The sequence below is a fragment of the Eleutherodactylus coqui genome, chromosome 10 (assembly GCF_035609145.1).
Source record: "Eleutherodactylus coqui strain aEleCoq1 chromosome 10, aEleCoq1.hap1, whole genome shotgun sequence".
In the NCBI taxonomy this organism is placed as follows: domain Eukaryota; kingdom Metazoa; phylum Chordata; class Amphibia; order Anura; family Eleutherodactylidae; genus Eleutherodactylus; species Eleutherodactylus coqui.
Genome location: NC_089846.1, coordinates 16,545,633 through 16,561,869, shown reverse-complemented (window position 1 = coordinate 16,561,869; position 16,237 = coordinate 16,545,633). Strand labels below are relative to the sequence as shown.

The 16,237-nt window shown below is 45.1% G+C and overlaps 1 protein-coding gene across 2 annotated transcripts in view; it reads left to right on the top strand.

Annotated features, from left to right (window-relative positions):
* Window positions 1-16,237, top strand: part of STKLD1 (serine/threonine kinase like domain containing 1) — a 30,757-nt gene that overhangs the window by 7,709 nt on the left and 6,811 nt on the right. For both annotated transcript variants that reach the window (XM_066580393.1, XM_066580394.1), the window contains exons 7-15: window positions 986-1,101; window positions 5,287-5,399; window positions 5,492-5,652; window positions 8,111-8,241; window positions 9,459-9,542; window positions 9,895-10,011; window positions 11,917-12,057; window positions 12,303-12,431; window positions 14,709-14,837. In XM_066580393.1, coding sequence (XP_066436490.1) covers window positions 986-1,101; window positions 5,287-5,399; window positions 5,492-5,652; window positions 8,111-8,241; window positions 9,459-9,542; window positions 9,895-10,011; window positions 11,917-12,057; window positions 12,303-12,431; window positions 14,709-14,837 — 1,121 coding nt within the window. The remainder of the gene's footprint in view (window positions 1-985; window positions 1,102-5,286; window positions 5,400-5,491; window positions 5,653-8,110; window positions 8,242-9,458; window positions 9,543-9,894; window positions 10,012-11,916; window positions 12,058-12,302; window positions 12,432-14,708; window positions 14,838-16,237) is intronic.

The window sequence follows — 16,237 nt, the reverse complement described above, 5'->3', positions numbered from 1 at the left end:
ACCCACAGAGGCTATCCAAATTGGGACTATTTACTCTAGAAAAAAGAAGGTTAAGAGGCGACCAAATAACCATGTATAAGTACATGAGGGGACAACACATGGATCTCTCCCGCGATCTGTTTACACCCAGGACCACGACGGTAACAAGAGGACATCCGCTACGATTAGAGGAAAGTAGGTTTCATCACCAACATAGAAAGGGGTTCTTTACTGTAAGAGCAGTTAGACTGTGGAACTCTCTACCGGAGGAAGTGGTGATGGCAAAATCGATAGAGGAGTTTAAAAGGGGACTTGATGTCTTTCTGGAGAAGAAGTATATTACAGGATATAAATATTAGGTTAAGGGTCAATCCTGGTATACAGGCAGGTAGGAACTATTAGGGGTTGATCCAGGGAACAGTCTGATTGCCATTAGGGAGTCGGGAAGGAATTTTTCCCCCAAAAGGGCTAATTGGCTTCTGGCCCTGGGGTTTTTTGCCTTCCTCTGGATCAACACAGTAGGATAGACAGGCTGGACTAGATGGACAATGTCTTCATTCGGCCTTACATACTATGTTACTATGTTACTATGTATTAAAATGAGCCAAACAGCCAGTCCTGTACGATGATGTTGCTGGCAATGAGAGGGGAATGGTAGATGCCATATCATGTGACTCATTGTCAGAACGAGGCCGGAGGTGAAGGTGCTAGCACCGCTAGACCAGGACTGGATCGGGTAAGTATTTCTCCTCTCTGGATCATCCCTTTAAGAAGGCCACTCCTGTCCATATGAGCTACTAGGGCATGTGGTCATCCTACTGAGAGGGGTCTACTTCTGGGGACACCTCTATTAGCCAAGGAGGAAAGCCACTAGCCAAGATCGTGGCCCGGCCATGTGGCCGTCCTCCGCAGAGCTCGACCTCATCAGTGTATTTGCTTTCTGCGCTCATCTTTGTCGTGTTGTTGCTTTACGTTACATTATCTCATATGTTTTCTTTCTTCATAGAAACCTCAAACCAAGTAACATCCTCCTGAGACGGGCAGATTTCTTTGTGATAAGTGACTTTCTTCCTCGGACGTTGGCGGCGGATGAAATGAAGATGAAGATAAGAGTGGATCCTGGCAAGGAGGGCGCTCTCACCTCACGTCAAATAGGCTGGGTCCATTTGGGGCTGGTTTGTAGCAGACGTCTGCTTCCAAACCCGTAGCTTTTGGTGCAGGTTTTATTGCCTATTTCTGTGCAGATTTCACCCCCTCATTGTGAATCCCGCAGCAGAAACGGCAATAAAATTGACATCTTCTGGAATTATATTCCGCACTACATGTACGTTTCCGCACAGGTTTTGTGTAGATTATTTCCACAGTTTGAAAACGAGATTTTCTGTTACTGTATATGTTGCGGAATTTCCGTACAGAAGGTCCGCATGGAAATTCTTTGGCGAATGCGCCCCGTCTAGAACCTCCCGTGAATGGCGGAAAAATCTGACTTACACTTGCAGAGAAATCCACAGCAGACGTCCCAGGGTGACCTTCAGATTTCTGCCATTTGTATGCCGCATGGTCCACACACAGATTAGCCCTGTTCAACAAAGCTAATTGTGATGTAATAATACCTCCACAGAGCCACCTATTGGAAGTCAGACTCTTTATACAAGCCTTGTAACAATGACTGGGAATTAAAAGCAAAGCCAAACTCCATGTACAGACAGCTGTTTCAGGGTATTTGCCCTTCATCGGTGTATAGTAGGAGTCTGGTTTTGCTAGAGAGAGGCCTGGGATGGGGGTCAGAAACGCTATCTTTTCTCCTTAGGGAGAGCACCTAGACGGTAAGTGAGGAGACTCAAAAGGCCATTCATGCTCCTCTGGGTAATATGCAAACAAGGGAGATGGAATAACACCTCCACAGTACAACCTGTTGGAAGGCAGCATTCCTCCATGCTAAAGTCAGACTTTTTATACAAGCCTTGTAACAAGGACTGGGAATTAAAAGTTGTTTCCGGATGTTTGCTTTTCATCAGTGTACAGTAGGACTCTGGCTTTGCTAGAGAGAGGCCTGGGACAAGGGTCAGAAACACTATCTTTTCTCCTTAGGGAAAGTACCTAGTGCTTTTAATTCCCAGTCATTGTAACAAGGCTTGTATAAAGAGTCTGACTTTGGCTTGAAGGAATGCTGCCTTCCAATAGGTGGCACTGTGGAGGTATTACTCCATCTCTCTTATTTGCATATTACCCAGAGGATCATGAATGGCCTTTTGAGTCTCCTCACTCACTGTCTAGGTCAGTGATGGGCAACCTTTTGAGCTTGGTGTGTCACAATTCGCCAAAAAACCGAGCATAACTCGGGTCGTGTGTCACTTTGAGGAAAAAAAACATAAATTCACGATATTTATAGTTTAAATAACAAAAATGTATAAGTGTAATATATAACTGTATTTAATGAACCCAAAACACCCATAGCACAGGCCCTCGCCTCTCCCAGCCTCCCCCTCATTTATCTAAGTAATGATGAGCCCCCAGCAGTGATAGTGCCCCCAAGACCCATATACTTACCCCCTCCACCTCGTAGAAGCTCCGCTCCTCCTCTGCCCGGCGTGCCGCTAGCAGCGATGATCTCCGGCACACACTGTGACGTCAGTGTGCTGCCGGACGCCTCCTCCCCCAGACGCTCTCGCCGAACCAAGTAGTAGGAGATGTCAAGGGAGGGGGGAGAAGTATCCCGGCTGCACACTGACATCACGGTGTGCGCCGGGATCAGCGCTGCTTAATAAATACCGGCAGGGGAACCGCGGCCCCTGCCGGTATTCAACACTAACGGGGTGAACGGAAGACAGTGCTGACACGCATATCATAGGTTCGCCATCGTGGGTGTAGGTGCTCTCCTAAGGGGAAAAGATAGCTGACTTGTCCATTTTGTTAATGCGGATTCTGCGTGGAATCCTCATGGAATCTGCATGCAGCTCAGCGACATCAATAGAAATCCTTGGTAACCACACTGATTTCTCACAAGGATTTCCATTGCGGAAGGGTTTTCCAATGTGGATTATACATAATGTGAACGAGGCCTTAAAGGGAACCTGTCGTCACGCTGCACCCCATAAACTATGTACTGCGGCTCAAACGTGAGGAAACCGGGAGCTGTGTTTGATACTCATTGGGTCCCCCTTTGCAGCACTGTGTCCCCACAAAGTGCCACATGCATGCAGCGTAGCTCTTTAACCCCTTAGTGACATGGCCTACTTTGACCCTGAGGACACAATGATTTTTTTGAGGGATCTTCATCTCTTTTTAAAAGCCCCAACTTTTATGTCTGTGTCGACACGGCCGTATGAGGGCTCGTTTCTTGTGTGGCGGGCTGTAGTTGTTTTTATTGGTAGCGTTTTTTGGTACATCTAATGTATTGGATAACTTTTATTTAAAAAGTTTGAAGAACAGGAAGAAAAAAAAAAACGCCTCAATTCTGCTATTTAGTTTTTTGTTTTTTTTACAGCATTAATCATGCAACATAAATGATATGATACGTTTTTTTTCTTGCTAGTCGGTACGGTTACGACATGACCCAAAATTAAATTTCTTCTTATGATTTTCCATTTTTGCACAATAAAGCCCCCTTTTTTGCTAGGATTTTCTTTCGTTTTTGTATTTCTATATTTAAAGTCCCATACCTTTTTTTTTTTTTTTCTTTTTCCGCTGACTGAGGTCTCTGAGGGCCTGTTTTTTTCCGTGAAGAGCTGTAGTTTGATCACTTTTATTACTCCTATTGCATTTTTGGGGAGGCAAAATAAACCAAAAAAGCATTTGGGCTTGTTTTTTTAAAAATAGCATTTCCATACAGGATAAAAAGTGTGTTCAGTTTATTGTACCGGTCGTTATGGAGACAATACCAAACACTTGGGTTTTAAAAAAAAAATATATAAATTTTATTTTTTGTACATTTTTTTTTGTTCCTGAAGGGGACTTGAACCTGCAATCTCATGATCCCTGACAATACATTGAAGAACCTCAGTATTGCAGTGCATTATCACTATTCATAACAATCACAGTCCACGGGAGATTAGGATGCCATTGTCTATGGTCTGGTTGCCTTGGCAACCCATGGGCCGTCCACGATTACATGTTGGAGGGCTTATGATGTCACAGAGGGAGTGCCCTCACTCTGTGAACCCTTTACATGTCACGATCCATATTGATCATGGCATGTAAGTGGTAAGCAGCAGGAATCGGTGCCCTCAATGATCCCCGCTGTTGCCACAGGAAGCTGTCTGGCTGTCAGTCGCAGTCGGCTTCTGCTGCAGATGGCACCGGCTTAGCTTCTAAGCCCGTGCCATCCATAGAGCGTGAGTTTATGTCCATTCGTGGGAACCCCTTCCCAGCCAGGAGGTAAACTTACTTCCTGTGGTGAAGAGGTTAAGACCGTCTGCACCCATGTTCCCTCCCATTCATATCTATGACAGACTGCGCATATAACCGTTTGAAAATAGTTTAGGCCCATTTACACGCAAAGATAATCTTTCAAACGTTTGAAAGCTGTTTTTAGAGCCCAGTATGTGATTAATCACACACCCTGCTATGCAAATAGCTGCATTGTATTTGTCAGGGCTGTCGGCAGAATACAATGTAATCACCCGGCTCTCACAGAGAACACAACATGCGTCTATTGAGAGATACTTTATCTCTGTGGCTAAACAATGGATTTTAAGTTCACTTTAAAATCATCGTTCAGACGAAAAGTGCCCGATGGCAGCGTTTACATGTAACGATTATTGCTCATTTCGGTCGTTAACGAATTTTGAGCGCTCGTTATGTGTAAATGGGCTTTTAAGCTGTGTGGGCGCAGCTACTTCACAAGGACACTGCTCTGGAAGGGGAGACCTGATGAGTATAAAACCCAGACCCTAGGCTCCCCGTTCCCTGATGTATGAACCCCATACTGGTGTCTTTTAAAAAGGATTTCCAAGTTTTGGGCCCTAATGATTTCAGCATTGCAAACAATGTACGATCAGTAAAGAGGCGAGCCTTAGAGCCCCCACTGATCAGCGGGACAAGGGGCCATAGAGTCTTCTACATCATGTAAAGGCAGATTAGTGTCATCATATTGGATATTACATACTATGTAGGGCTGAAAAAAGACATATTGCCATCCAGTTCAGGCTATTATCCTGCAATGTTGATCCAAAGGTAGGCCACCAAACCCCACGAGGTAGAAGCCAATTTCCCCCATTTTAAGGACATATTGAGTATATATTAGGTTGCGCTCCGTATTTCATGATCTCTATAGATGACCCTATCTGACCATGCTTGTCTCTGCAGAGAGAAAAATATTCATGGCTCCGGAATCGCTGGACTTCCTGTATACTGACAAGTCGGATGTCTGGTCTTTGGGGTGTATTCTACTGGATTTGATGACCACGTCCGTGAAGACGGTGTGTTATAACAGATCTCTGTCTGTAGTACAAAATGACATTGGTCCTTATCATAATACAACTGACACCCAGGGCTTTGTCTCCCTTTGTAGGGTGCTGGGATCATTGAGCTTTTAGAGATGATAAAGGCGGACCCCTTGTGCTTACAGCGAACCTTAGAGGAGATTCGGGACAAAGGCAGATACACAGAGGAGCTGTGCCAGCTGCTGCCAAGGATGCTAAAAACTTGTGCCGAGGAGAGGCCTTCTGCGACGTGAGTACATATAATAACGGTATCGTTTCTCCTTAAGGAGAGCACCTAGGAGGTGAGTGAGGAGATCTATAAGGCCACCCATGCTCCTCTGGGAAATATGCAAATAAGGAAGATAGAACAATACCTCTGTTGCACCACCTATTGGAAGGCAGCAGTTGTTTCAATGTCTACAAATGACTTGCAGGAATGCTGCCCTCCAATAGATGGTGCTGCAGAGGTATTGTTCTATCTTCCTTATTTACATATAGTGAGACTCATGCCTACCAGAGGCAGTATAGAAGTCATACACCCCAGGGGCAGACTTGTGTATCACCAGTTTTTGACAGGAATATTAAAGGACATTTCTGAGATATTAATGTCCTCTTCACAGAATAGTATACAAACTGTGGCTGGCACCAGTACCAATTCTACCAGAATTTAGGTGGAAATCACCTGCATGAAAACTCCATGAGGACAACAAAAACTGGTGTGTGAAAAAACACAAAGTGTTTTTGTTTGCTTTGTGCCATCATCCCCTGAGGAAGCCACAATGGTGGCGAAGCGCGTTGGGTGTTGGGTTATTCCTTGGTAACCCCGGCATATGTAGGTCAGGCTTTGCTATGCCCTTTTGATATCGGGTTCTGCATTATCCTGTCAACTTCTGTTTTGGGATTATTTGGTATAGTATGTGTATGGAGTAATTCATGCTAGATGGTTATCATTCGAGCGCCATCTTCGGATATGGTGTATATACTACACTTTTATAATGTATTAGAGTTCATATGCGCATTTGATTGATTTTGTTTTTAAGTGCAAATGAATCACACCATCTCTTTACTTTGTCGTGTGTGTGTGTGTGTGTGTGTGTGTATATATATATATATATATATATATAATTTCTTCAGATCTATTTCATTAATCCTGAAGAAGAACCCTGCGTTGGTTCGCAAGCTCGGTATAACATCATATATTTTTGTTAGCCAATAAAAGGTATCATATCTACAGGATTACTTGGTTTCTCTTAGCCAATCACATTTTGCTCTACTGGCTAACACCGTACCAAACTCTTTTCTTTTTGGTATGTTTTGTAATACCTGACTAACGCTGAGTTATTTACACCAGGGATCCTTGAAGTGGTCATGTTATATTATGTGTTACGGCATGGTGGCCTCGACGCAGGTCAAGACCTGTCGCCTTGTTATAAAGGACTAGGGTTAATGCTCCATGTACAGAGACTGCTGATGCTGTCTCTCTTTGCTTCATGATGCATGCTGGATCAGTCATGCCTGGGAGAAGGTTGGAGTTGTGCTTCTCTAATTGTTGTGCTAGTCCTCAGATGTGGAGTAGCTTTATTTTCTCACCCCTTCTTGTGCTGCTTATTTAACTCCATAGAGGAGTATTGGTGTTTGGAGTTCATCTGTGTTGGGTGTACTGCTACGTACAGATAAGTTGCCGCGGTTTACTTTTCAATTGTATTTCTGTTTTCATTTCTGTTTTGCTTTGCTGTTTGGTTCGTCTCTCCAGGGGTCTCTGTAGTGGCAGTCAGGGCCCAGGAAGAAGACCATGGGGCCGCCTCTATCGAGGCGATTACTCCACTTCTAGGCAGGGACCCTTCACCCCCATGCTAGGTTAGGACCAGGCTTCCTTCTCCCTGGAGTGGTGCTACTGTTCAGCATAGCAAGGTGTGCACTGTTCTACTGTGCATGGTATGTTCAACTGCAGTGGTTGTGAACATCACCCTGCGTCCGTGCTGAGGGTGGTGCTTGTGAGCCGCACAGACGTAACAACATGTATGACCACACAGATCTTGAATATTGGTTCCTATTATTTGGGGATTTTAAATGTTTTTCTGGTTGTTTCTTCCTAAGTGCATGTACTAATAAACATTTAGTATTTTTTTCGTATTTCCTTGGGGAGTGCGATGTGCTTTTTCACACACCAATTTCTGTTGTCTCTATGGGCTATTTTTCATAATAGTTAGTCAATATCAGATTGGTGGGCTTCAGCTCTTGGGATGCCTGCCGATCAACTGACTCAAGAGGCTTGGCGCTCAGCTGATCCCTGTAGTCTCTTCTTAGGGGTGTGACCTCGCGCTCATCGGTCACATGGCCCGAGAGCAGCTCTGTCCCATTCATGAAAGCCCAACTGTTATGGAATGAGCAACTTTTATTGATGACCAATCCTGAGGTCATTAGTTTTCAGTATTTTAGGAAACCCCTTCAGGGTGGGGACTTTGTGCAGCGGAAAATCCACCTCAAATTCCACAGCAAAAACCATTCCACGATCCGCAGCATCGGTACGAATTTTGTTGCGGATCCACAGCAGACCTTATCCCTTCAAAAGGGTGAAATCTGTGGCAGAAACCAAATGGTGTGGATCCGCACCGAAATCTGCAGCCAACATATGCTTCACCAGATTCCACTACTTGTGAAAATGCCCTAAAGCGGACATGAGCTGGTCTACTTCTTCTTCTCCATAGGGATTTGCTGCGTGAGCCTTATGTCGTGAAGTGTTTGATTATGATTGGGTCTGCACTATCGGGCTTGAAGAAGACTCTGCCCCCTGGTGTTCTAAGCGAGTTTAAAGATGGCAGTCTAGAAAATGTGATTGGTAAGATGACTACAGCTCCAACTTATCTAACCGCCGTCTGCCGTTATATAACTATTTTTAAAATACCCCATTAGGGCACTGGCGTAGCTATAGGGGATGCGGTTGCACCCGGGCCCAGGAATCTTAGTGGGCCCATAAGGCCTCTCTTCCCCATATAATGAGCCCAGTGCTATTAATAAAGCATTCTAGTTGGGGGCCCTGTTATAGGTTTTGCATTGGAGCCCAGAAGCTTCAGGTTACGCCTCTGCGTTAGGGAAAAGATAAAAGAAGGGGGTCTCCTGTTGACAAACCTTACCTATTAACTAAGGTGGGCAGCAGCTACAAAGGGCATCTGTTCCCGGACGACCCGCCACTAGTGTACTACACAGACTCCACTTGGAATGACTGTTGTAATGCTTTATTTTCCCTGTGGAGGCGCTGCAGGGGAATTAAACACCTACTTCCTGGTTCAGCAGAACAGGATTATTATTTGCAGACAACCCCTTTAAAGTCTACTTCTTGTTTAAAGGGGTTGTCCGAGTTAGAGAATAAATTATGTAAATGCAAGAAATGCAGTAAAATAACGATGCGACAAAAGGTAAGCTCCCTAGGGAAACGGGAGCTAGAAAAAAAGCAAAACGCAGAAAGATGGGACATGCTGCTTTGTTTTCCTTTCTTTAACGCAACTTTACATGAGTGAAAACATCGCAAATGGGAATAAAACTTTTGAAAATCATTTGTTTCATCACATCGCCTGAAAATTGTTCATTTTTTTTTTTTTTTTTTTAATTGCCAGTGTGAAGGCACCCTGATGTTTTTAGTAAGCAAACGTAGTAACATAAAAAAAAGTTGACAGTTTTTTTTTTTTTTTTTAATATCGCTGTTATTGTGAGTGCTAATAAAAAAAGGGATTGGAATTTTTTTTCTGCGTTTTTTTACACCCCCCCCCCCCCACCTTCCCCAAAAAAATTAAAATTTCACAACACATATGTCCCCCAAAGTGGTGCCATTTAAAAATACAATTTGTCCCGCAAAAAACAAGCCGTCTTCTGTCTGTCAACGAAAAAATACAATAGTTATGGCACTTTTAAAATGACCATGCAAAAAACTAAGAAACTAAAGAAACTAAGAAAAATATGCTGGTCACTGAGGGGTTAAGCCCTGATTCCGCACTTCTTCTATTTAGAGCTTGGATCCTCTGTTCCCAGCATTCATTCCGCATGTGTTTTGTCCTACAGCGCTCATGAAGACGTACCCAGACTTTGAGGATGCCCAGTTATCAGCCCTGAAGCGCCTGACCAATCATGATGTAGACAGAGATGGTAAAATTTTGGGGTCTCCTCCGTGGAGGAATCTGAAAGTGCTGCAGTTGAAAGCATCTGAAATTCCACACTTTGTATCACTAACGATTGCTATATTTAGTGTCAATATACTAGAAGAAAAACATTCCAGAATCCATCATTGAAGCATTGTGTGATATCACCACAACTACTCTTGTGGCCACTAGGGGCACTGTTCCATTGAGTGGTTCTGTATCCTATAATTAAGCAGATAAGTTTGAGATAAGAGTGAAATAACTTCTGTATGTTTAGTAACCTTTATAATCCTCGTTATATCATAAAGCTGGAGATTAATTTGTTATCGGCCACTGATTTCCTGGTTCTAATTGTGCAGGCCCCTTGGACATAGGAGACACGATACGACTTGTATCACTGGCTGTGAGGACACACAATGACTCCTTCACAGTACAGTCTGAGGGTATCCGAGTGCTGCACAGTCTCATATCACAAGGTAAGACGATCAGGATTTCTCGGCATTCAATATTTGCCTATTATTAGGGCCGGAACAAGGTCTGTGGAAGCACAAGGCCAGACTTGTAGGGGTGTCCGTGTCCTATGTATACAGTATATACTATCCTACTAAAAGTAATTGGACCCCTGAGCAAGAATCAACAGTCATATTTCTCTCCATATGTTAATTCCTAGTGGGGCTCCTTTGGCCCCAATGACATTGGATATGCTCTGTGGATACTTGCTACTAACGTCTGATACACTTCAGCTGGTATTTCCCTCCATACCTTCTGCAAATGTCTGGTGAGTTCTCCCAGGTGCTGTAATAGCACTGAAACGCGTTGCCAGCTATATGTAAACCTGTATATTATGGAAGAAATAAAGAAGACATCTTTACCAAGGACTGAAGTGTTCTAAAAAAGTTCTAAAATTAACCACCATGTTAGGAGGGGCCTTTGTGTCCATACCCCCTCCTCCTCCGAAGCAAGTGTTCTCCTATTCCCTTTATAATTAAAGGAGTGGATACTTGTATATGTGATCCCTTATATGAGAGCAGGGATTTTTTTCAATTTTTTTTGCCTTGTACTCCTGTGGGGTTCCTTGGATCCCATGCAGCCCTCCATCCTCAGATTGGATGCCTTTGGTGTAAAAGGACATTAATTAGATACAAAGACCAGGCCTACAGGTGTGGCCCCTGGTTCCCCCATCTACATTGGGTCCAGGTGCCACACCAGGTAAGTCCAAAATACTTTATACACTTTTAGTATTTAATCTCAAATCCTCCTAAGGGCGCTTCCTAAATACTTCATCCCCAAAGAAGATGGACTCTGTTTGTATTTCCTGACCTGACTTTCCAGTTCGCCCCAGAGATGTTCAGTAGGTTCAGGTTTGGACTCTGCAGCCGGTCCAATCGTGTAACATCCATATCCTCAAAGCAACATAAACAGCTTTGGATCTGTGACGAGGCGCGTTGTCTTGTTGGAAGTATGGCCGACCATTCCCAGAGTATTACCACATTGTCAGCAGCACATTATTGTCTAGAGGTCAGGGTCACCTCCGTGTTCTTGGTTCTTGTCACTACAACCAGCGGGCGGAGATCATACCACATAACACATCCCCAGGCCATAACAGAACCTCCGCCGTACTTTCCTGTTGACACACCAGACTCAGGCAAAAGACATTCCCATCATCCTCCACTCCCGGGTACCTCCATCTGATGTGAAGACTGAATAGTGTGATTTGTCACTTCGTAGAACGTTCTTCCATTTCTCAACTGCCCAATGATGACGCTCCTTCCATCATTGTAGACGGACGGATGCATCTTCTTTAAGAGAACTTGCCAGGTGTTTGCAGGATGAATGGAGGGAAATACCAGCTGAAGTATATCAGATGTTAATAGAAAGTATGCCACGGAGAGTATCTGATGTCATTGTAGCCAAAGGAGCCCCACTAAGTATTCACATATGGAAACAAAAATACTTCCAGTGATTCTTACTCAGGTGTCCAATTTTGGGTAAGATAGTGTATATATATTTTTTAAGATGGGAAATTGGGAATAGTACTGCCCCCATACTACCACTGCACTGTCCATACAATTCGGCCATAGAGTCCATGCATAATAGTGTCAGAGTGCACATATAACAATGCAATACGAATATTGCAGTGTAGTTACATAAGTTCAAACATAATACCAGAGCTAAAGCCATGGTTTAAGTTTAGGCTGTGATGGGTGTAAGGGCATAGAGGCCCTAACTGCCGGGGGCCCGGAGACAGCTGCCCCATTACAGCCTGTGCTATAATCCAACCCTACAAGCTCTCAGCTGTGGCAGTATCTCTGTAAATGAACATCTGAGGATCATGCCTGAATCTCTGACCCAGGAGGTTTCTGCTCTGTCTCTGTTTTAAGCGCTGGACCGAGAAGATCAGGAGGAGCTCTTATCCAGTGATGATTTAGTCACTACTATGGTGGAAGCAACGAGGGCTTTCCCCCAGAACCCTGAACTAATATCTGCGATCTTCAGTGTGATGATGATGATGTCAGTTAGTGGTAAGTCATCTGCCTGCTCTATCGAATCTACAAAATATTACATATATAATATATATAAAAAATATAATTTACTGCACTGATAAGCAGTCAGCCTGTATTCTTTATGTGTGGAACGATAGCAGCATAGCCACACCAGAAGACCGCCGTGAATAAATACAGCACCAGAGCCAAGCTCTGAACATAAATACAGCGGCAGAACCAAGCTCAGTACATAAATCTATCATTTCTGTGTTCCATTCTCTTAGAGTCGGCAGCAGAGGTGTTGAGGAGAACAGGTTTCCTCTCAGATCTAGTCAGAATTATGGAAGGGTCGCTGGAGGACAGAGAGATGTGTCAGTCCTGCTGTGCTCTGATCTGGTCCTTGGCAATGACTGGTAAGTATAAACGATAATGACATACAACAGTATATATACTGATTTACATACCCCGTTTCTCCAAAAATAAGACCCTGTCTTATATTAATTTTTGTCCCAAAAGAGGTACAGGATCTTATTTTTGGGGGATGTCTCATATTTACCTAGCAGGCGCCGGTAGGGTCCCTCCCGTTGGTCTCGGCAGTTTCTGCAGGCTTACATGCAGTTCTCAGCCACTGACAGAACATCACTTGTTTGTAACATGGCTTGAATGAATGGCTATGATTGGTTCATCGAGCTCTGTCTGTGATTGGCTGAGCCGCGGTGCTCGAGAACCAATCGAAGCAATTGCTTGCTGGAGGTGGGGTTTACAAACTCCGTTACCAGCAAGTGATGTTCTGTCCGCGCTGAGAACTGCAAGCAAGACTGTCGGAACGCCAGAAACCAAGGACCTGGACAGTGCCTGCTAGGTAAGTATTACTTTTTTTTCACGTAGTGCAGCTAGGGCGTATTTTTGTGGTTGGGCTTATATTTTAAGCCCCTTTCGCCTCTGAAGATCAGGGTAGGGCTTATTTTAGGGGCAGGTCTTACTTTTGGGGAAACATGGTAGAGCAGCTAAATCTTTACTAGGTAGGGAGTGAACCATAAAAACTAGTATATACCCAATATGCATCCTGATATAGAGAGAAGGAATACAGTAGCATAATGTCATTTATTTTAGGAGCTCTGCCACCTGCAGCAGTGCTGCATACCATGTAAACTGACCCTGGAGAGCAGCTGCAGAGCCCGGCGCCTCTTCCTTGACTGTAACCATGAGCGATAACACAGTTGTTGATCAGCCCATATTACTAAAGGGCCTTTTTATGCCGCCCGTTAATTGAGCAAGAACGGGCAAACGACTGTCCCTATGAACGTTCAGCCCGTGTGAAGCTGCATCTGATCAGATGACGAACGAGCAAATGCTTTACTTCTTTTGTTGCGCTCCGGATCCCGCAGTGCAATTACGCCTGTCTGCATTAGGCCTTAGGAACACCCACTCAATACCCGGTTGGCCCAACTTTTGGGTGATCACGGCTTTCAGACATTGGAGAATAGATTCCACAAAGTGGCATAAAACCTCCATACTCCACTCGCCCCATGCCCGCTGCAGCCGCTCCAGCAGTGGATGTACATTTTGCAGATAAGTGGGTGCAGATCTCACAGCCCTTTTCTAGTATATTCCAAACGTGATCAATGGGGTTACAGTCCGGTGAGTTTGAGGCCAAGGCGATGTGGAGAATTCATTGTCCTGTTCCTGTCTAGTGATCCGAGCTCAATGACACAGACCATTGTCTTGTTGAAAGATGACCCTGGGGTCAGGGGAGGCTTCCTGAAGATATGGGTGCAGAACAGGTCACTGCAGCGCTCACCATTCAAGGACTGTGGTATGATGACAAGAGGTCCTGCACAGACCAGGACACGGCCATCACCGGCCTGCTGAACCTTAACCATGCACCTGTGGGATTGGGCTTCATGCTATGTTCACACAAATGTGGACCCAGCCAGCCATGTAATTCAGCAGGAAACGAGACTCCTCATTCCAGGCGACCTTCTGTCAGGTGTCCAAGGTCTTTCCTTGGCCCATGCCAGCCTTTGTTGGCGATGACGGGGATCCTCAGGGCACCCTTGTCGGTCTTTGGCTATTGAATCCCAGTTGACGCAAGGTACGCCACATGGTCATTGTGGAAATTATTCTAACTTCCCCGCTGTTGTACTGCTGGGTCAGTTGGTCCGCTGTGGCACGTCGTTGCTGAGACCACATATGTGCCACCTGACGCTCGCCTCTATGATCAACAACATGTGGCCTGCCGCTGTGTGATCTGTCGGACGTCTGTCCATGGTTCATCCAGTCGCGGTACACTCTATATATCATGGTTCAGGAACAGCCAACAAGTACGCCAGTTTCAGAAATACTGGCATCACATCTCTGGGCACCAACAATTTGCCCGCAGTCAACGGCACATAATTTATCACATTTACCCATAACTAACAAATGTGGCCTTCTGCTGCTCTGAGGGAGGTCAGCACATTATCTGGGAGCAAATTGTGACGTGGCTATCACATGATACCGTATCACTGATCACAAGATGCCACGCGCCCGCTGTTCCTAATGCAGCGGTCGTCCAGTGTATAATCCCCCATTATAGTGAAGGGTACATGGATGGTCCATTCTAGTGATTTCGGGAGGTCCAAGAGGTCTGACCTTACTGATCTAATATTTATCACCTTTAAAATAGCTTTATTTTATGGTTGTCACAGAAAACCAGATGGAAGGAGGATGTCTTAAGAAAGCCGTAGCGGTCATCTGCACACTGCTGGAGAAATACGGCGCTGACGGAGCGCTGGTGGAATCGGCCTGCACCGCCCTGTGGATATTGGGGATGAAAGGTGGAAACCTCCTCGTTGTATTACACACTTCAGCGGAATAAACTCACAATATACCATACAGTTCCGTTTATGGGTTTGTGCGCACGGCAGAGTCCAGCGCGGATCCCGGTCCCCCGAGAATGAGGTCCCTGTGTCCCCCTCTCCTCATCACCGTGGGGTCACTTCTCTCATCTCCAGTGATGTCACATTGACTGGAGCAATGGGCGCGCCATTCATTTCAATGGGGTTGATGGAAGTAGTCGAGCGCTTGTACTCGGTTATCTCCGGCAGTCCCGCTGAACATGAACAGAGCAGCACCGTGCATGCGCAACCATCACTCCATTCAGTTGCCTTCTCGCTATGGAGAGGTGCAGCAGGCCTACAGTGAAGAGAGCAGAAGGGGGGGAAACAGGACCACCATTCTCGCGATCGGTGGAGGTCTCAGAAGTGAGACCCCAATGATCAGACTTTTATCACCTATCCTGTGAATAGAGGGTACAACCCCTTTAAGAGAACAGTAACATTCATGAGCATACATTGTATACATATGGGGAGTTTTATCATTTGGGTGGGGAAGCACTTTAACCCCTTCCTTTCTCAGTTAATATGGCCACCTATATGGCATTCCTGGGGAGTGCAGTTTAGGGGTGTAGAATATTGGGGGGGTCTGTGCACCCTGAGATCCCCATATGAATGGCAGAGTAACATAGTAACACAGTTCGGAAGGCCGAATGAAGACAATGTCCATCTAGTTCAGCCTGTCTAGCTTCCTGTTTTGTTGATCCAGAGGAAGGCAAAAAACCCCAAGAGCAGAAGCCAATTAGCCCTTTTGGGGAAAAAATTCCTTCCCGACTCCCTAATGGCAATCAGACTGTTCCCTGGATCAACCCCTAATAGTTCCTACCTGCCTATATACCAGGATTGACACTTAACCTAATATTTGTATCCTGTAATATCCTTCTTCTCCAGAAAGACATCAAGTCCCCTTTTAAACTCCTCTATGGATTTTGCCATCACCACGTCCTCAGGCAGAGAGTTCCACAGTCTAACTGCTCTTACAGTAAAGAACCCCTTTCTGTGTTGGTGATGAAACCTGCTTTCCTCTAGACGTAGCGGATGCCCTCTTGTTACCGTCGCAGTCCTGGGTGTAAACAGATCGCGGGAGAGATCCTTGTATCGTCCCCTCATGTATTTATACATAGTTATTTGGTCGCCCCTTAGCCGTCTTTTCTCCAGGGTAAATAATCCCAATTTTGATGCCTCTCTGGGTATTCCAGTCCCGTCATTCCATGTATTAGTTTAGTCGCTCTTCTTTGAACCATGTATGTGTACCATTATGTCCAAATGGGGTGTGTCTTGGGGTGTGCAGATTTTGGGGTTGCTGGGGGGTCCCAGCTGCTTGATCCCTAGCAGTGAGGTAT